At 38.0% G+C, this 22,503-nt stretch overlaps 1 protein-coding gene across 2 annotated transcripts in view; it reads left to right on the top strand.

The window, feature by feature from the left end:
- Positions 1–22,503, top strand: part of RASA3 (RAS p21 protein activator 3) — a 294,331-nt gene that overhangs the window by 123,382 nt on the left and 148,446 nt on the right. For both annotated transcript variants that reach the window (XM_043994627.1, XM_043994626.1), the window contains exon 3: positions 4,247–4,350. In XM_043994627.1, the coding sequence (XP_043850562.1) occupies positions 4,247–4,350 (104 nt within the window). The remainder of the gene's footprint in view (positions 1–4,246; positions 4,351–22,503) is intronic.

Raw genomic sequence — 22,503 nt, 5'->3', positions numbered from 1 at the left:
GAAAGAAGTGGCAAAACCACTCCAGTATCTTTACCAAAGAAACCCCACAGACAGAGGGCCACAGGGTTACAAAGAGTCAGGTATGACTGAAACAATGGAACTACAATAACAACATGTTATAAAGTTATGTTAGATTGTGTTATATTGGCATGATATTAGATAATGCCTTTCTTTTAGAAAAATTCAAACATGACAAATATTCTTTTTTTCTTTTCTTATTCTTGTATTGAGTCATCATTTCTTGTTTATTTTTTTGTGATTTAACAAAACAAAAACAAAAAGATACATTGGATTTCTATGCTACCATTATTCCAAATGTCTTTAAATATGTGATTATATATTATCACAATCTAACAATGTCCTTGCTAGGGTTTGATTTTTTTTTTTTATTTTAGGCAATGGGGGTTAATTGACTTGCCCAGGGTCACACAGCTAGTAAGTGTCAAGTGTCTGAGGCTGGATGTGAACTCAGGTATTCTTGAATCCAGGGCTGGTGCTTTTAACCACTGCGCCATCTAGCTGCCACAGTAGGGTTTGATTTTAAAGATGGAGAAATTAGGTACACGGTGACTCAGCCAAGGTGCCATCACATGTTAGTATATAATTGGTGTTAAATTTAATTTGCACTCATCCAGTGGATTTTTCACTGGATGTTTAACAAAATTAATCATATCATAAATCTTATTAATTAAAACTAACCGAGGAAGTGTGACCTGTATAACCTTGGGCAAATCACTTAATTTTCTGTGGACCTAGTTTCCTCAGCTCTAAAATAAAAGGGTTGGACTATATTGTCTCTGAGGTTCCTGTCATTGCTAAATATATGATCCCACATTTCAGAAACTGACAGAAGACTCTATTATCACATAGACCTTATCCCTGGGTTTATTTTTAGTTTTTTCTAGCTTCCTGCGAGACCTTATATTCTCTCTCTTTTTTCTTTTTCTTTTTTTTTTCTTTTTCCCCCTTATATTCTCTTGACATAACCTATAGATTTTTTGAGGGGGTTGGGTTAAGTAAATTGATTTTTCTAAATGCACAAAAGAGTTGATTGTCTTGGGTAAGCTCCTCTATCTTATTCACAGAATCAGTTTTATTCTCCATAAAGAAATGGTTTTCTAAAGGAAAGCAGACTTCAGATCCCATTTAAAAATTTATTATTATCATTATTATTATTATTATTATTATTATTATTATTATTATTATTATTATTACTGGGCAATGAGGGTTAAGTGACTTGCCCAGGGTCACACAGCTAGTAAGTGTCAAGTGTCTGAGGCCATATTTGAACTCAGGTCCTCCTGAATCCAAGGGCGGTGCTTTATCCACTGTACCACCTAGCTGCCCATTTGTTTTGGTTTTTTAAAATTAAAAAAAATTTTTTTTCAGATCCCATTCTTAATTAATTAACTCCAAAGAGACTTTAATATTGCTAGAAGTTCATGACTAAGCAAGTTGTATATTGGTATTCCAGTCTCTTTGGAAGATATATGTCCTTTACATCAGAATAAAAACAGGCAAAAATAGCTCCTACCCTCATAAAGATCTCACATTCTAATTGTGGAGGAGACAACATGCAAATAATTAGGTGCATAAAGACTACAAAAAGGGTAAATTGGAGGCATTCTCAAAGGGAAGACACTCATAATGAGGGGGGCTGGAAAAGGCTTCTTACAGAAGGTAGAATTTTAGCTGAGACTTGAAGAAAGCCACTTCCTCCTAAAGGAGAAATTAGGCAAATAGCTCAGTTGGTAGAATGAAGAATCATGGGATTTTAGACCTAGATAGTATTGAATGCACAATTTACAGTTATCAGGGGCATCTAGGTGGCGCAATGGATAAAACACTGGCCTTGGATTCAGGAGGACCTGAGTTCAAATCCAGCCTCAGACACTTGACACTTAACTAGCTGTGTGACCCTGGGCAAGTCACTTAACCCTCATTGCCCTGCAAAACCAAACAAACAATTTACAGTTATCCCTTCTATATCATGGCTTTCCCCATCATGTTTTCAGTATATCATGGGTTGCCATAAGAAATTAAATGGGAATTTGGGGAAAATTTTGTAGAAGCTGCGGGCAACACTCAAAGGCCAGAAGATAACACAGAAAGTTTAGAAACTCAGAAATACATAAAATATATGCATAGTATTGTATAATACCAACATATTTTCTCTCTCTCTTTTTTTTGTTCAGGGCAATGAAGGTTAAATGACTTGCCTAGGGTCACACAACTAGTAAGTGTCAAGTGTCTGAGGCCGGATTTGAACTCAGGTCCTCCTGAATCCAGCCACATAGCTGCCCCCACATATATTTTTTAAATACCATAATAATTCAGACTTTTTCTTTGTTAATAAAGAGAGGGCCAAAAAATTTTACATGGATTTTCCAGATTGGGATTGGGGTTCTAGGCTCCTAAGACCCATGATGTGGAAGGGATAACTGTAGTTAAGATCCCTCATTTTCAGGAAAAGAAACTGGGACACAAACAAGTTAAGTGACTTGTACAAGTTTGGTGAAAGAGTTGAGATTTGAACTCTGGTCCTGTTTTAAAGATGGAAAAAAAGATGCTTTTTCTAATTTACCATACTTGGAAGAGGGCTATTACTAAATTTTTCCTGGGACGTGTACATATAATAAATTAAATCACCTCTTAGGTATACATCTATCTTCTCTTGAAAGCAGTGAATAGATTTCATAGGTATTTACTATTGGGCCAATTTAATATATATCCATATCCATACATCCATCCATATATATATATATATATATATATATATATATATATATATATATATATATGTGTGTGTGTGTGTGTGTGTGTATGTATATTCTCTGTGTCTTTTTGAATTAGTAGGTACCTTACATCCCTGATCTTGTGCTTGGCCAGAACAATGAGGTTTGTTTAAGCAGACCTGCTGGCTTTCAGCTGATTAATTAGAAGTAGGGATTTATTTTTAAGTTTACATCTGTGGTGTTTGCTGCATTTGTTGTGTTGACTCATCCATGGGCAGATACTTCTAAAGGGTGGGAGGCTTTCTCATGGGGGTGATCATCTGTGACAGAAGGGAGAAACCTCTTCTAGGAAAAATAACATGGATGGATGTTTAAATGGAATAATAGGGAAACAGGAAGAATGTCAGGGATTAATGTCATGCACTTGAAATGTGTTGCTTTATTTCTATTTGAAATATGTCAGTGAGGCTTCTGGAAAAAAATAACACCCCATGGAAACCTCTAACAGCTTTTCATGTTATTGAAGCTATCCTTCCCCCCTTCCCCCCCCCCCCCAACTTGAATGAATATTTCAGAAAGCCTTTGAATCGGCTGCTATAGCAGTGTTTAGTATTCTGATCTTCCTGCAGCCGCAGTGAGAACAAGTGTGGTAGTACAAATATATTCATTCACATTACACTTAAATACTTGGAAGCCATATGACTCTGAGGTTACCACAATGGAGATGAATGGGGGGGGATCTTTTAGGGTCTGCATGTCTTTTGTATTTTCTGTAAAGGAATAAGCAAGAGGAATAAGCATTTATTACATGCCAACTATGTTCCAGGTATAGTGCTAAGGACTAGAAATATTATCTCATTTGATCCTCACAGCAACATTGTAATGGTGGTACTATTATTAATGCCCATATTACAGTTGAAAAAGTAAGGTGGACAGAGGTTAAGTGATTTGCCCAAGGTCACCCAGCTAAGTAAATATCTGAAACTGGAATTGAACTCAAGTCTTCCTGACTCCAGGCCCAGTATTTTATCCGCTGTGCCAACTTACCACCTTTGTAGATTTAACTGATTAAAAAATGCAAACTGAATGCTCATCAAGAATAAAGTATTATTTTTAGATATATGCTTTAATATGAATTTAATGGGGCAGCTAGGTGATGCTGTGGATAGAATGTTGGGCCTAGAGTCAAGAAGACTTATCTTCCTGAGTTTTAATTCGGCCTCAGACACTAACTGTGTGACCCTGTGCAACTCAACCATGTTTGCCTCAGTTTCCTCATCTGTAAAATGAACTAGAGAAGGAAATGGCAAGCTGCTCCAGTAAGGACCCCAAATAGGGTCACAAAGAGTATGACCAGCAACAACATGAATTTAACATATTTTCTATGTTTATGCCTATAACCAGTTTTCTCATACTTAATATATTCATAATTTTAATTAATGTTTTAAGTATTAATACTAAATACATATGAAGCATATATCATAATGATCATTTTATGGTTTTTTTCCTAGTCCCTTTTATGGAGAAGACTTTTACTGTGAAATTCCTCGGAGTTTTCGGCACTTGTCCTTTTACATTTTTGATAGAGATGTGTTCAGGAGGGATTCCATCATAGGTATGTATTCAAAAGGTCTATTTTCTCTATTGTTGTCAGTTTTCTTATAGGTCTTTGTACTTATGACTTTGAATCAGAAACGGGGTGACCTCTGTTCTAAACTCTTCTGTTTCATCATTCCATTCTCCCCATGTCTAGGCAAGGAAAAGAATCTTAGGAGAGGAGAGATCGCGTAGATAAAATATAAATATATTTAATGTTAATCTAGCATCTGGGGGAGACATTAGGGCCTCTGGAGAGAGTTGGGATGGGAGGTCCCAACCCTGGTGAAGAGAGAAAATGTTTCTCTTTGATGGAAAAATCAAATGCGAAGCATATGCATGGCCTACGCCTCTGTACCTTCACTTTTTTTAAATGGTGGATTGTAAGAGTCCAAGGAACTGAGTTAGAATCCTAAGATTAGATTTGAAACTCATAACCATAGTTACTAATTGGATCCATGGGAACTGATAAGATCAAGTGAAATAGTATAAAGGGAGAAAAGAAAAGGCCTAAGAGAGAGTTCTATGGGATAGTGATTATTACCTGGATGAATGAGACTGAGGAGTGGTCAGATAAGTAGTGTGGAGTAGTGTCAACAAAAACCTAGAGACAAGAAAGTATTAAGGAGAAGGGGGTATCAGAAGCTACCTAAAGGTCAAAAGGGTTGAGGATTAAGAAAAGGTTATTCAATTTGAAAAGTAAGAAATCATTAGTAACTTTGGAGACCCCAGTTTCCACTGAATGATGAGGTCCGAAGCCAGACTATAGAGCGTTATGAAGAGGATGAGAGGAAAAGAAGTGAAGGAGGCACTTCTCAAGGAATTTAGCCACAAAAGGCAGAGAGATAAGGGACACTAGTCAGGGGAGGGGAGGATGGATGGATCTAGTGAAGAGTTGTTGAGCTTGGAAGAGACATAGTCATGTTTGTTGGCAGTAGGGAAGCAGCCAATAGACAAGAGATTGAAGATACTGATAGAGTAGGGATGATAAAGGGGAAAACTGGCTGGGGAAAAGATGTAATGAGTTCATTTGTGTAGGTCTAGGACCTTAAATAACTCAATCCTTTGGTTTTCCGCCCATCTCATCTCTTCTTTTGGCAAGAAGGGTCACCTCTAAATGTGAAGAGGAGATACTAGCAGAAGGCATCTTGATATGAGATGGAGAGCAGAGAATAGGGAGCTCATGGATAATGAGTGAAATATGAGGCCAGGTTCTTAGCTGAGAAGGGAGGAAGAACCTTGAGAAGTTTGAGGAGGGATTAGAAATTTGTTTTCAGGCATTATTTAAAGTTTTTTGAAGGAGTTTTGGGGAGAGCTCAGGTGAGTCACTGCCTTTTCTCCACCATCTTGGCTTTGCCAGGATGGAACTCTGCTGAGAAGAATGTTTTTAAACGTTGCTAAATTTTAGTGAAAGGTTATTAAAATAAAGATGTTTCCATTCAAGTTCCTATATTCTTTGAAACCTAGTACTAGGTTTCCACCCTAGTCTATATTTAGGGACACTAGGTTATTAAGCCATCCATTGTATGTGGAGCACTCTACTCTATAGGGCTCTGTGTTTCAGGTGTGTCTGACTCTTAATGACCCCATTTGGGGTTTTCTTGGCAGATAATGGAGGGGTTTGCCATTTCCTTCTCCAGCTCATTTTACAGAAGAGGAAACTGAGGCAAACAGGTCAAGAGATTTGCCCAGGGTCACACAGTTAGTAAGTATCTGAGGCCAGGTTTGAACGCAGGGAGATGAGTCTTCCTGACTCCAGGCCTGGCACTCTATCCACTGTGCCACCTAGCTGCCCCGTATTGACACAGAGACATATAAAATAGAGTAAGACAAAAATCTCAAGTCTCTCAATCAGAATCCCTGTTGCAGAGAAATACAGGTAAACTATTGTAACAAATGCCTTTAAATACAGTATGAGGCTTCTCCAGACTGACAAAGGGGTCCATGATACAAAAAAAAAGTTAAGAACACCTGCTTTAGTTTAACACAGCTATGGATCTGGTCCTAGACTGGGAGTCAGAAAACTCTGGTTCAGATCCCCAGCCCTAACATTTACTCGTTGTTTGAATACAGGCAAGTTGATGAACTTCTCTGAGCCTCAGTTTTCTCATCTGTAAAATGAGGATAATCATATTTCTAGTACCTCAGGTACTTTTTGTGGGGCTCAAATAAAACATCTCTAAAGTATCTTGATAGATTTCAGCCACTGAGCACATGTCAGTTATTATTATTGCAAATGAGAAAACAGAGGCCCAGAGAAGCAAAATGACTTGCCTAAGGTCACACAGCCAGGACAAGAACCCACAATTCCCGACTGTTTGTAGAGTACCTTTTCCGCTACTGTCCCTCTGTATATGTGATGCATATTTTGTGTATCCCTTTTGGCTGTGGACAATACCTACTTTTTGTGGAACCCATGTCAATGAACAAATTTGGGGAATATTAATTTGTGATGAACCAGGTATTGAATTGGAAGAAACTTCACAGTAAATGAGAGGAAGTCTTGGTAGTGAGATAAAAGAAGAAATGAGATGAACAGAAAACCAAAGAATTGAGTGATTTAAGGTCTGACAGAACAATGCCATTTGTGAACGTTAAGATAAGTGAGAACAGCTAATTCTAATTTGGATATAGAAACTGTGGAGAATTCGGCCACTTAAGTTGTCAGGTCTTTCCTGGAGAATGGTTCAGTCTGGATCTGGGGGCTATGTCTGGAGAATTAAACAAGAGGACCTTGTTTCCTTAACTTCCGAGAGAATTTAAAGAGAGAGAGAGAGAGTCCTAGCTAGACTGGGTTGGAAATAGAAAGAGAAACCAGACTTCTGGGGGGAGTTCAGCCAGTCATGAGATCTAGTAGCTATATCATTCATTCATTCACCAAGTTTTGCTGAATGTCTATTGTATGTACAACGTGGAGTAGAATGCACTAACATTCCAATAGTTTCTTGCATGTTATGGATCTATTTGGTGCTCTGGGTGATTCACTATATTCAATATTTCATTCAATTCAACCCACATTTTAAAAATGTCTCATATGTGCAAGCCCTTAGGCTTGGCACTGTGAATTCAAAGGCAAAAAACTAATGAACCAATACCTGTCCTCAAGAAGCATCCATTCCACTAGAGGGTATGGATGACTCACTATTAAAGTTAAGTAGAAAATATGAATCAATCACACAGTAATTTATTAAATGCCCATTATGTGTCAGGCACTGTGCTAAGCACTAGAAATAGAGAGAAACAAAATTATTCTTGTGCTCAAAGAGTGAATAAGAGCTTTCAAAGGACAAGGACCAAAGAGCAAACCCCATTAAGCTTCTGTTAGTGGCAATAAAACTACCTACTTGTCAAAGAAGACCAAATGGACCATTGGACAACATCTTAGTGAAGCTCCGGTATCTTTTGTAGAATCTTCCTTTAGGTAATGCTTTGGTTTCTAGCAGAGCCCTCTGTAATTGATTCCTTCCAGACAGAAGTTCTCTTCCTTATGGGGCATGGAATGGGAGGAGCTATTTGTTTCTTAATCCTTCTAATCTGGTAACAGTTATTTAAGAAAAAAAGGACAGGGGCAGCTAGGTGGTGCAGTGGATAGAGCACCGGCCCTGGAGTCAGGAGGACCTGAGTTCAAATCTGGCCTCAGACACTTAACACTTATTAGCTGTGTGACCCAGGGCAAGTCACTTAACCCCAATTGCCTCACTAAGAAAAAAAAAGAAAAAAGAAAAAAAGAACATTGTGAAAATGAATAATTTTGAAAGAGTTAAGAATTCTTATCAATTCAAATGGCCAACCATTGTGACAAACCATAATTCTAGGAGACCAATGATGATGAGAGTTGGCCACTTACCTCCTAACTGAGGGTTAACAGAATAAATATACAGAATGCTTTCTGTCTTTTAATTATTTTCTATTTATCCTGTAGATAGTTTGCTTTATATGCGTGTGTTTGCTTTTTATCTCCATTAGATTGTAAGCTCCTTGAGGGCGAGGACTATCTTTTGCCTCTTTTTGTATTCCCAGTGCTAACACAGTGCCTAACACATAACAGGCACTTAAGAAATGTTTATTAATTGACTGATTTGGTTGATTAATTGCCTTCCCTTGTATCTCTAACACTTAGCAAAATGACTGGCACATAGCAGATGTTCAATAAATGTTTATTGACTGACTGACAAGTGTCATCTATTTCACCCATTTGACGAAAGACAAGCCTGTCTACTACCTTCATTATATATGGAGAAGGGAAAAAATACCAGAAACGAGTTGTTAATGTCTGTCACCAAGTGTTTCCCTGGTGAGAGAGTAAGCAGGATTGTTCATATTCTTCAACATGCAAGGAATCAGGCTTTTATTTATTTAGAACCTGCTGAGATTGCTAACCCTCAAAGTGGCTATGGTTTTTTATATAAATAAAATGTCTGTATCCAAGCCCTTTGTCTGAGAAACCCTTGAGCAGATGCCTTTGTTTGGGGGTGTCTATGTGAAAACTCCCTGTCTGCTGAGATAAAGATCCCAGATGGTTTTGAAATTTTGTAATCTGAAACTGCATATGTGCTTTGTGAAAAACAATTCTTTGGGGTTCAGATCCTTTTACTTTATTGGGGTTTTATTTGTAGTGTTGTTACATTTTATTTAGTAATGCATAAATATGTGTGAGTGTGGTGAGGAGTGTTTCTCCACATCCTTTTGCTATCTTCATATTGATTTTAGAATAAGCTCAGAGTATCTAAACTGATAGTCACCCTTTTTATTCTAGAAAATTTGGCTTGATACATCATTGATATGAATTGCAGGTCAAACTTGAAGCTTCAGGGACTCTCAGTATACACATCTAGTCTGGAACTTCTTATGGAGATCAGATTTGGTTTTCTCTTGGTCATTTCAAGAATCCTTCTGAGGGGGGCAGCTAGGTGGCACAGTGGATAAAGCACTGGCCCTGGATTCAGGAGAACCTGAGTTCAAATCTGGCCTCAGACACTTGACACTTAATAGCTGTGTGACCCTGGGCAAGTCACTTAACCCTCATTGCCCTGTCCAAAAAAAAAAAAAAAAGAATACTTCTGAGAACAGGGTTGGGGCCAAGTCCTATAATAGAATGAGTTCTGGATTAGCAATCAGAAGTGAGTTCAAGACTTGGCTTCCTTCTTACTGCTTGTGTGACCTTGTGCAAATCTCTTAAAATGTATGAGTTTTAATTTCTTTATGTATATAGCAAAAAAGGTCTCATTCATCTGTTGTTTAAGGGAGACAGAATAGGTCCTACAACCTACAACATTTAGAGTCAGAGACTAGGACTTGAATCTAAACTCTTTGTATGGCTGCTTATACTTTGTATAGCCATGAGCAGATTGCTTCATCTCCCTAGGCTTCAGTTTCCCCATCTGTAAAATGAAGGGGTTCCACTGTAAAGCCTCTTCCTGTTCTAAGATCCAATGATGAAATGAGAAGTAGGAAAATATTATTTTCTGTGTCTCCTCACTTTTCCCATTTTTGTTTCTCTTCCCCCTCCTTCCTGCCAGTGTTTTTATTTCACTGAGTGCCCTTCCTGTCCTGGAGAAAAGTAATCTAATAAATGAATTCACAGTGAGGTGCTAGTGACTTGATGGGTTATCTCTCCTAGAGTTATTTACATTTAAAATGAGGCGATTTAAAGAAGATAATGCCAATCCCAATGATTGAATTTCTCTTGGAATTTTGGGCAGCATGCTATTTCTGGAGAAAGGAGAGGTTTAGGAAGGGAGCCCTCATACCTGGTAGGTAGAAAACATGAATGAGGTTAGTCTTGAATTAGAAAACAGGCTCAGTCTTAGAGCCCCATTTCTTCCTTATTGATACCCTTGTGTACGTGATAATATTAGAAGACGAAAAATGTTTCAAATATGTATCTCTGAAGAAAAATATGAAATATACATATGTACACATACTGGCACATACACATGTATATACTTGATACGCTAGTCCTAAAAGTGAAAATGCCTAAGATAATTAAAAAAATGGAAAACCATGAGTTCTTTTAAGAACAACTCATTAAATTAAATAAAACAGGCCATTTCAATTATTTGCTTTCCATTTTTGCCCTATCAGCAAGGAACAAAGTCATTTGGGACATTTTTGAAAAATTCTTTGTTTTCTTATAAGATGAAATTCTTTGTTTTTTACTAAATACTAACCCCAAATCACTTCACTTAGGAATTCTTAAATGAAGCAACATAAGCATTTTCTTTTTTTTGGGGGGGGGGAGGGCGGGGCAGTAAGGGTTAAGTGACTTGCCCAAGGTCACACAGCTAGTAAGTGTCAAGTGTCTGAGGCTGGATTTGAACTCAGGTCCTCCTGAATCCAGAGTTGGTGCTTTATCCAATGTGCCACCTAGCCACATAAGCATTTTAAAATAAGATTTTGTGTGTGTGTGTGTGTATGTATATGTATATGTATACATGTGTGTATACACATATATGCCTATATACATATGCATATATATATATATACACTATACATGTGTATGTATACCTACATATAATATATATTATATAACAGATATATCACTTTGCAAAGTGCTACATAAAGTCTGGCATTGTTGCTGTTCTTTCTAAAAAATTATTGTTATTCTTATTAGTGTTATTGTAGAGGCAGCTAGATGGTGCAGTGGTTAAAGTGCTAGGCAATCGAGTCAGGAAGATCTGAGTTCAGATATAACCTCAGACACTTACTAGTTATGTGAGCCTGAACAAGTCACTTATCCTCTGTCTGCCTCAGTTTCCTCAACTGCAGAATGGGGATAATAAGAGCACCTACATCTCAGGGTTGTTGTGAAAATCAAATAAGAGAATATTTATAAAGTGCACGATGCTTGGTACACAGGAAGCTCTCTTCCCTTCCCTTCCTCCTATTGTCATCATTAAACTCCTGGTCCTTTGGGCCTTACTCTTTGTTGGTATTATAGTTGATTAATTTAGTGGAGAAGCTGAGAACAGAAAGAACCAACATACTGTAAATTAGCTCATTTTGAAGTAAGATGACATGAATTTTTAAGTGGCCCCATTGTTCCTTTCCTGAAATGCCTTTTTTATTTATGGTGTATGTTTTAAACTGGGAGTCGCAGTTTCATGTTTCTGTGTATTTCCATTGTTACGCTGTCTTTAGTGGCCTGGTAAATGACTATACAAATTACCATAATTCAGCAGCTGTTGATTGCCAAGATAATGTCACCTAAGCTCTAGCCAAAGAATATAATTTGTCCTTGAAGAGCTGTATTCTGTAATATACCAAAGAGTGTTTCATAGGATTTATGAAAAGGAAAACAGTCCCTTGTCTACAGAAAAGTTTTTTTCAGCCTATTAGTTAAAATGTGGAAAAACATTTGGAAAGGAATTGCTAAAGAAGTCTTTCTCTAGCCCATCTATGATTGGAAAGGGCCCCCTATAGAAATATGAATTCTGGCTTTATTCCTATAGTCTTTTATAGAAACCGGAATTCAAGTTTTCTTGCTGGACTGATTTGTTAAAACCTTGTTCAGAATCAAAAGGACCACCTTAGATCTTATTTCCAAATTAGGTCTAATCCCCAGGAAGAATTAACTTGCTCTGCTTGGCCTTAGAGGGTAGATTTAAGAAAAAATGGACTAAAGCTGCAGAGAGGCAGATTCTGACTTGGGAAAAACAAAACAAAACAAAACCAAACCAAAAAACCCAACCTTCTCAATTCTTGGAGCTGTCCAAAAATGGGAGAGCTGAATTTTCTGTCTCTGGCTGCAGTCAGGTAACCAGTGGTCATGGACTTTGTAGACATAATTCTTCCTTTGAGAAGGGCTTGGGCTAAATGTCATCTGAGTATCCCTCTAGGACAAATCTCCCTTGGAGATTGTATGATTCAGTTGTGGGAACTCAGAAAATCTTGCTTATCCCCAAACTGAAAGTGTAAATATATCCATCGAGTTTAATTTTCTAACCTGGGACATTTCCAGTATTCTCCTAATACCCAAAGAGTTTGTTATCTATTTACCATTGGAAAACCCTATTCAAAATACAGTGGCAATAATAATGATAATAGTAATAATGATATCTGACATTTATATAGTACTTTAAAGTTTGTGAAAGGCTTTACATGCATGCACTCATTTGATCCTTGAAGTGACCCTTTGAGATAGGTGATGTTAGTATCTCCATTTTACAAATGAGGAAACTGAGGCTCCAGGAGACTAAACCATTTATCCCAGCATCAAACCAGAAGAGAGTATTTGAGACAGGATTCACACTCAGGTCTTCCTGACTCCAGGTTCAATTTGTTATGGAAATAACTGTATGGGACTTGACAGCTTACAAAGTGTTTTTATATGATTTTATATGATTTGACCCTCATAACAACTTTGTAAAATAGTCAGGGTAGTTGCCTCAATTTCCCCAAGTTTAACTGAGGAAAAGTGACTCCCACAGGGTCACATAGTCAGTAAGAACCTGGGCTAGAGGTTTTATTCACTGTGTCCCACAGAGGTTTGACTAGGACAGGGAAATTGTCTTATTCAACTCTATTTGTAAACATAAACTCTCAATTTGCAACATTTGTATGTATCCATGTCCCGTGAAGGAGAAAAAGGTTTTAAATATTATAAATTGGAATAGGATCTCTTTTTTCTATTTTTATTACTTTCCCCCCTATTTTTCTTCTTTTTAATCTCTCTTATTCATTCAGGTTGTTTAGTCATTTTCAGTTGTGTCCAACCCTTTTGGTGTTTTCTTGGCAAAGGTTCTGAAGTGGTTTGCCATTTCCTTCTCCAGCTCATTGTATAGATGAGGAAATGGAGGCAAACAGGGTCAAGTGACTTGCCCAGGGTAAAAAAGCTAATAAGTGTCTGAGGCTGGATTTGAACTCGGGTCTTTCTGACTCCAGGCCCAACACACTATCCACTGTACCACCTAACTGCCCTGTTATTATTATTGCATTCCATGTAAATGTAATTATGTGTTATATCATTAGTAGTTCATGTTGATTATATACATACAATTAAATAAATATATTCATCATTAATAATATTAGCATTAATATAATGTTAATAATATATTTAATGAATATTACTATTATTATTACTACTAATAACAACTTGAACCTGACTTTCTCCTGAGATCACTTCCATCCTTGTTACTATATTGAATGGAGGTCTCTCCAAGAGGTTCTGTGATTCTTCTCTTCTCCTTATCCTTTATTCCTGCTCTCCCCACTCATGGGGTAAGATAGAGATATCAACTGGCATATTCTTTATCTCCCTGTTCTGCCACTATCACAGTGACCTCTTTCTTTTTGAAGTCCATTCATGCCTTTTACTCCTAATCCCCTCCTATCCTCATCTCTGTAATCTTCAGAGCGCTGGGATACTCTTTTGTAATCCTTGATCAATCAACCACCAGGCATTTATTAAGTACCTATGTGCCAGACTCTGTGTTGGGTGGTAGGCATAGAGATAGGGGACTAGACCCATGATTTCTTTAGTATTCCCATGTGGAAAACTCCGTCTACCAATGCAGGTCAGCACCTTGTCTGCAACTTAAAAGTCTCAGAGTCTTGCTCTAGCACTGACATGATGTTAGGTTATTCCTAACATCACCTAGCCAGTATTGTGTCAGAGATAGAACTTGAACCCAGATCTTCTTGGCTTTGAGGTCATCTCTTGAGCATCATATGAAGCTGGCTTTTATGGGCATACAAAAGTAAAAATGAACCAATCTTCATAGGATTTTAATCTATTTCTTTCCAAGATGGCAGGTACCATATGTCATTTAGTTGGTACCCTTGTTTACCCTGTCATTCTCCTCATTATTATTCTTAGTGGCCTCCTATGATTTAGAACTAGAAAGGGGATTCAGAGACCCCAAACCCCTCATTTTACAGAGAAGGGAAGAATCTTCTTAGAGTATGTAGTCATTGGGAGCAGTGAGGTGGCACAGTGGATGAAGCACCAGCCCTGGATTGAGAAGAACCTGAGTTCAAATCCAGCCTTAGACACTTGATGCTTACTAGCTGTGTGACCTTGGGCAAGCCACTTAACCTTCATTGCCCTGCAAAAAAAAAAAAAAAAAAGAGTATGTAGTCAAATCTTAATGACGGGGGAGGGGGGGGCCCGCAGCTAGGTGGCGCAGTAGATAGAGCACTGGCCCTGGAGTCAGGAGTATCTGAGTTCAAATCCGGCCTCAGAAACAACACTTACTAGCTGTGTGACCCTGGGCAAGTCACTTAACCCCAATTGCCTCACTAAAAAAAAAAATCTTAATGATGGCAGAGGTGAGGCAGGAAGAAAGAAAATTTGGAACTCAAAAAAAATTTAAATAATGTCAAAATTTGTTTTTACAAGTAATTGGAAAAAGAAAATATTATAAAGAAAAAATAAATAAAACTACTTTTCTTTTAAAAAAGAGTACATATAGTAAAAGTTGTTCTGTCTCCATAGCCCGTGCTCTTTCCTCTATACCACACTGCCCCTCAGCATCTTAATTTGATGACATTGCTGGCTCTTCAACCTCCTCAACTCCAATGATCTTTATCTAGACTCTAATCTGGTCACCCACTGTCATAGCCACACTTTGAACCTTATCAGAAATAACAACTCTTCTACTTCCTACTTTTCAAATGCTGAATTACTCGACTCTGATGACAGCTTTTTATCCTTCTACCTCATCTCTCTTTCTGTGATTAAACCCTCTTCTTTATTTCCATCTTGACCTTCAGGCTCTTGATTTATCAAAGCTGATGATCTCCTTTCTGATTTCTTTGACCTCACAACCCAGCATAGGCTTCATTGTTTATAATTGCCACCATGTTCTTCAGGATCCTAGAATCCTGTGGCCCATCACCCTTCTTCTATGCCTCCCTTGCCAGTCCTTAAGCCTGGAGAACTTCCATCAATTACTTACCCTGCCCCACTAGGCCTATGAAATATCACCAGGGAAAGTCACAAAACTGAGTTAATGAGGTCGCCTATGAATTCATATTACCTACCTTGGTTGGGTCCTCAACACAATCTCTTCCTTTTCCTGGTTCTGTTTTCTCAGACAGTTTCTAAACATGGGCATTAGCCAGGGTTATATCCTTGGAATCTCTTTAATTCTTGCAATCTCTTCATTGATGACATCATTGACTCCCATAGATTCAGCATTTCCTGCTTTGTAGATCATGCCCAACTCCATATCTCTACCTTTGACCTCTCCTCTGAACTCCAGATGCCCATTTCCAATTGCCAGATGAATTTTATCTGGACATTCTGTCAGCATCTCAAAATCATCACGCCCCAAATCCCATTTATCATCCTATCCCATTTCCCCATTCTGCACTTCCTTCTAATTTCCCTATATGTATTTGTGACACCACATCTTACTAGTCACCTATTTGGGAGTCAGTTTTTACTTCTCTCTCTTGCACATTCTTTGTACCCTCCAAACACAATCAGTTTTCAAGTCTGATTTATTATATTTCTATGTCTCTCATATTCATTTCTTCGTTTCCACTTTCCACTATCCTCACCTTATTTCAGGTTGCCTTTGCTTCTGTTTTGGACTATTGCACTGGCTTCCTAAAGGGTCTGCCCTCCACCAGCACATCCTATACATCATAGCCAGAGTAGTCTTCTTATTCGATATTCTTGATAATACTACTCTTTCTTGAAGCAAGAAACAAAAAAATTTAAAGGTTGTTTATTGTCTATTCAGTGTTTGACCACAACTTATAGTACCTTTCCATGCTGTTTCCCCCCCTTACTTTCTTTAACCCATACCAGCTTAAATTCAATTATTCCCAAAATGCCCCACATTTTCCCACCTTTCTATCTTTACTCATGAGAAGCAATAGGACATCGTAGATAGAATGTTGGACCTGGAGTCATGAAGCCCAGGGTTCAAATTCTGCCCCTAATACTTAGGAATTGTATGAGTAAGGCATTGAAGCTCTTTGGGCCTTAGTTTCCTCTTCTATTAAATAGGGATAGTACTTATCTCATGGGGTTGTTGTGAGGAACAAATGAGTTAATGTATTTGTAAAGCTCTTTGAAAATCTGAAACAAAAATGTCAGGTATTATAGTTAAAGTAGGCTTGAGAAATAGGCAGAGAGCTATTTTCAGGTCTGGAATACCTGGTTTCAAGTCCTGTCTCTGACACATACTGGCTGCATGATACTGGGCTTATGTATAGTAGATAGAGAACTGAGCTTGGAGTCAGGAAGACCTGTGTCTAAATCCATAGCTGTGTGACTTTGGAGAAGTCAACTAACTTCTTCAAGTTCAAATTTTAACATCTCTAAAATTAGGGGTTGGATTTAATGACTTCTAAATTCCCTTATAGCTCAAAATATATGACCCTATGAATTGCTCAAACTCACCAACAATTCTCTAAGACAGATGTTTTTACCTTTTGTTTTTGTTATCATGAACCCCTTAGGCAATCTAATGATGTCTATGGACTCTTTCTCAGAATATTTTTAAATGTATAAAAGAAAAATATATAGCATTACAAAAGAAACCAATTTTATTGGGCTACAGTTGTTGTTTTTTTTAAAGTGAGACAATTGGGGTTAAGTGACTTGCCCAGGATCACACAGCTAGTAAGTGTTAAGTGTCTGATGCCAGATTTGAACTCAGGTCCTCCTGAATCCAGGGCTGGTGCTCTATCCACTGCACCACCTAGCTGCCCCCTCAGCTACAGTTATAATGGGGAGAAAAAACCAAGAAGTTCACAAACCCCAGGTTCATGTTCTAAGACTATAAATTACATAACATTAATTTTCTGAATTGGTAGAAGGAGTTTCCTCTCTAGGAACTCCCTATACTAATGAAATCACAAGTGATGAAAATAAAAAATAATAATGAGGATGCCATCTTTTTTTGCCTTAAATAACCCTTCTACTCCCTCCTCAAACTTTAATTAAAACTCCTACCTAGCCTTCAAGCTTAAATGCTACCTTCTCCATGAAACTTTCCTTAATTTTTAAATTCAACCCTAACCTTATTTTTCTATTCAGAAGTGTCATCTCCCTCCTCTAAGCTTCCATAACCCTTTGTTTATATCTCTCTTTTTTCATACCTCTTTTAATGATACTAACCATAGTCTGACTTGTATGACATCTATTTGTGTATGTCTCGTGGACAAGGACAGTGCCTTAGGACAGTCCCTCCCCTCAACTCTGCTTGAACATAGTAGATGATCAGAAAATATTGATTGAATGAATTCAAGAACATCATTACTCCCCCCTCCATGCCCTGTACTTTATCTAGCTTCGAATCACTTTTTTTTAAAGTGAGGTAATTGGGGTTAAGTGACTTGCCTAGATTCACACAGCTAGTAAGTGTTAAGTGTCTGAGGGTGGATTTGAACTCAGGTACTCCTGACTCCAGGACTGGTGCTCTATCCACTGCATCACCTAGCTGCCCCTTGAATCACTTTTGAAAATCAGAATGTCATGTCAAACCTAATTGGGATTTGGAAATGACCAATCCTCTGAAAAGGCTAGATGCTTATGGCTTAGCCATTGTGATGGCTGTTGAAGCAAGATTGAATAAAGAAGGAAAGAAATGGAGTGAAGTCTTGTTGATGCCCTCTCCTTGGATTACCTGGTGGGGTAGGCAGGTAAAAGTGACTAGGCTGAATTCTTGGAAAGGTAGACAATTCCCAGATGATTTTATATGGTATTTGTGGCTTGTGAGATTTCAAGTTTGAAACAGGCCTAGAGATGTGGCTTCTGTCTAAAACACTTTTTCTTCAGCTCTTGAGAAATGCCACAATTTACTAAGATCTGCTTATTATCTACCTCTCGTCCTGCAGATTTCCAGCAAATCTCTGAGGTATTCTTCTGATACTTTTCATTCATTGATTTTTTTTTTACTCCAGTCTTTTCACGAGAGATTTAAGAGTTTACAGATTCATTGCACAGTCCTAATAGCTCATCTGTTGCCTGTTTCAAAATGACCTGGACTGATGTGTCTATTTAATTTAGGCAACAGAAGCAGTGTGTGTATGTTATATGTGCAATTAAAATGAAAAACAGTGTACTCCCTTGGGTAGTATTTCTGGCAGCCTTCAAACATCTAATTCGTTCATTTGTATTCACCATTAACTTTAGTGTCTGGTTTTGTGTGTCATTTAAAAAACATCTTGTCATGCATTAGAACATCTCCCATATGGGGAGCTTAAGGTACTGTATATATAATATCCTATCCTCATAAATTTACTGTTAAGGTGAATGGCAGTGAGTGGTCCCAGACATTGCCGCTGTACAAAATACAAGGAAGGAAGAAAGGAAGGAAGAGATGAAAATGCTTTGCTTTAGGGTCAGTCTCTTTATGATGGAGGTCAAAGAGAGAGGTCCATTTCGGGCTCTTTCCATTTACTTGCCCCAGAGTCTCTAGATGTTACAATCTGAGCAAAGTAACTAGCTGCTCAGTAGGAAAGTTTGTTGACTATTTTAATTGTATATGGTTAGAATAAATGTTCTTTTCATATTTTCATTGCTTATTACATGGAAATAATTTCCTTTTGCAAGAAGCCTCTCAGTCATTTTTTTCCCCTTGTCTCATTCCATTTCCCTTCTCTGACTAATTTGCTTTTTGCTGTGACTCACGGTTGTATCTTTTACATATGAAGATGATTAGATTTTTTAATCCAGTCAAAATATTTTATGTTTTAATGAAATATTTTGGCTGGTGCCTTTTCTGGGGTTCTTAGTTCCCCATTTCTTTGTGGGCGGCTTGTGGGTGTGAAAGCATTCCTAAAACTAGGTAGACTCCAGTTTAATAATAATCATAATAGCTCATATTTCCATACTTCTTTATCATTTTCAAAGCATTTTCTCAAAATAATCTTCTCAGCTCCAATTATTAGGAAGTTCTTTCTTATATTGAAGTGAAATATATCTATCCATAAATTTCTCCTACTGGTCCTATTTTTGCCTTCTGAGACCAAATAGAATAAGTTTAATGCTTATTTCTCTTTTTTTGGTTGTTTTTTAAATTAATTTTTCTTTTTTATTGTGTACTTTAAAAAATAACCCTGTCAGGTAGATTGTATTATTTCATCTTCATTTTATAGGGAATAATAATAACAACCCAAAAAGCACTAAATTTGCAAATGGAAAATGTAAAATACTCTTTTCCATAGTGTTTTAAGGTTTATGACACTTATTGTACTTTCATGGAAGTTTTCATTTTGGGATCTCTTTCGGAAGGTGATCAGTGAATTCTTTCAATTTCTATTTTGCCATCTGCCTCTAGAATATCAGGGCAATTTTCCCTGACTATTTCTTGGAGGATGATGTCTAAGCTCTTTTTTTGATCATGGTTTTCAAGTAGTCCAATAATTTTCAAATGATCTCTCCTGGATCTATTTTCTAGGTCAGTTGTTTTTTCAAGGAGAAATTTCACATTGCCTTCTATTTTTCATTCTTTTGGTTTTGCTGTATTGTGCCTTGATTTCTCATAAAGTCATTAGTCTCCATTTGCTCCATCCTAATTTTTAAGCAATTATTTTCTTCAGAGAGCTTTATTACCTCCTTTTCTATTTGGCCAATTTGGCTTTTCAAGCTGGTGACTTTTTTTTCATGACTTTCCTGTATCTCTCTCATTTCTCTTTCCATTTTTTCCTCTACCTCTCTTACTTTATTTTCAAGATCCAATTCATATTTTTCTTGGACACTTTGGATGGAAGAGCTTTGACCTTGCTATATTCTTCTGATATTCCTTTTCACCAAAAAAGCTTTCTAGGGCCAGCATTTTTTTTCTGCTCATTTTCCTAGCCTATTTCTTGACTTTTAACTTCTTCTTAAAGTGGGGCACTGCTTCTGGGACACACTGTCCCAAGTTTCAGGGCTTCCCAGATGGTACAATTTAAGGAGAGGCACATTCTCCACTTCCCTGGCCTGTGCTCTGGTCTGTAAGCAACCACAGGCCTGCTTTCTCTTTAACCTGGGAACAGAAACTTGTTTAACTGTGGTTGCAAGCTTGGGCATGCCTGCACCCATCCCCCACATGGGCTGACCACATCCTGATTCTGAGCATGGGCAAAATAACAGAGTACCACCTCAGCACCAGCAGAGACCCCTGCAATCTCCCCCTGACCAACTGCTCCACCCCTTCACTTCTCCATGAGCTAAGTACCAGAAGTAGCTGCTATCGCAGCTGATTCTGAGGCTCCCAAGGTGTGATTCTCTGGGGCTGGGGCTGGGGCTGGGTCTGTGTGGTGTGGCCTGGGTCTGCACTCCACTCTCACCCCAGTACAACAGACCTTTCCTGCTGACCTTCTAAGTCATCTTTTTTTTTTTGGTGAGGCAATTGGGGTTAAGTGACTTGCCCAGGGTCACACAGCTAGCAAGTGATAAGTGTCTAAGACTAGATTTGAACTCAGGTCCTCCTGACTCCAGGGCCGGTGCTCTATCCACTGTGCCACCTAGCTACCCCTAAGTCATCTTTGACTGGAAAATGATCTCACCCCATCCTTTTGTGAGTTCTACTCACATTTAATGTCCTTTATTTGGTCCTCGCAAAAACCCTATAAGCTAGGCTCTACAGGCTTATGGCCTATTTTGCAGATGACTCATTGAGATAAAATGACGTACCCAAGACCACACAGCTAGTAAGAGCTGAATAAGGAATAAGGAGATGATTACTTAAAATATATTCATTCCCCATGAACCATAAAATTTAGAGTTGCCAGATTCCCTGTTTCTCAGACAAGAGAGAAGGGTTTCATTATATATAGTGACTTTCTATATCTTTTGGTGGATACAGTGCTGGAGAAAAACTCAGGGATGTTTCCATTGTAGTTCTTTTCTCTCCTTACCATCTGTGGCCTATTTTACACCTGCTAATTGAGAATTTGTATGCTGTCTTCCCCTTAACTCTTTTTTGTTTGTTTGCTTGTTTGTTTTTTGCAAGGCAGTGAGGGTTAAATGACTTGCCCAGGGTCACACAGCTAGTAAGTGTCAAGTGTCTGAGGCTGGATTTGAACTCAGGTCCTCCTGAATCCAAGGCCAATGCTCTATCCACTGCTCCACCTAGCTGCCCCTCCCCATAACTCTTTAAGAGAAGTGGGAGCGCGGGGCAGCTAGGTGGCGCAGTGGATAGAGCACTGGCCCTGGATTCAGGAGGACCTGAGTTCAAATCCAGCCTCAGACCCATGACACTTACTAGTTGTGTGACCCTGGGCAAGTCACTTAACCCCAATTGCTTCACCAAAAAAAAAAGAGAGAGAGAGAAGTGGGAGCTTTATATAATTATACCACTGGAATTGATGTTTCCTGATTCATTCCTCATCTTGCCTCCTCTGCCCAGTTTATTTATCTATTTATTTGTTCATTAATTAATTAAATTTCATTCATTCTTTTTTCTTTCATTCATTCATTCATCTGTTCATTTATTTATTTATCTATCCATTCATTCACGTATTTATTCATTAATTAATTAATTAATTAAATTATTTAATTTCATTCATTCATTTGTTTGTTTGTTTTTTGGTCTTTCAGCCAAATGAAAGGTTCTTTAGCAGCATGCATGTGGCTCATTTCCTTCATATTTGAGTCATCAACCTCTGCATCTCATATCCCCTTCTCTTCCCCCTCCCTGCTCGTTTGTAGCAAATTGTATTGTCATAAATGAAACTATAGGAACAATTCAATCTTGGACTTAATAGGGTAAATACATGGAGTGTGTGTGGCCATGGGGGATCCCTTATGCGGTAGAGTCTAATGTGCTTTCTTGAACTTACATTTTTTGGTCTAGGGTGGCTTAGTTGAAAAACAATGCAGTTTTAGCTTGCCTTATGTTGTTCATATATTACAGACTTCAGTGTGCTTCTTAAGGGTATTTTACATGTAGGTGAAAAAGTTCTTATTGAGATGGAATGGCTTATTATTTGATCCAGAGCTGTCAGACAGACACAGGAATGTTTAAAAAGAATGTATTTACTTAACATCTCATTGACACCCATCCCCACCCAGGCAGAAGGGGAAATCTTAGCCCAGTTTTTCCCTTTGCTTGTTTTTCATCTCAGACTAATGAAGGTCTTTCACTGTCATAGTCATTGCCCACCGCAGAATACTGGATGGTTTCATGTTTTAAGAAGAGGGAATAAATACATACTGGCTGAGGTTTCTGGTTACTCTTCTCTCTTTTTTCTTCTCTTTTATCTCGTTCTCCTCTATCTGCCCATC

The sequence above is a fragment of the Dromiciops gliroides genome, chromosome 3 (assembly GCF_019393635.1).
Source record: "Dromiciops gliroides isolate mDroGli1 chromosome 3, mDroGli1.pri, whole genome shotgun sequence".
Taxonomy (NCBI): domain Eukaryota; kingdom Metazoa; phylum Chordata; class Mammalia; order Microbiotheria; family Microbiotheriidae; genus Dromiciops; species Dromiciops gliroides.
The sequence above is the reverse complement of the archived record's forward strand: the minus strand, read 5'-3'. Positions and strand labels throughout refer to the sequence as shown.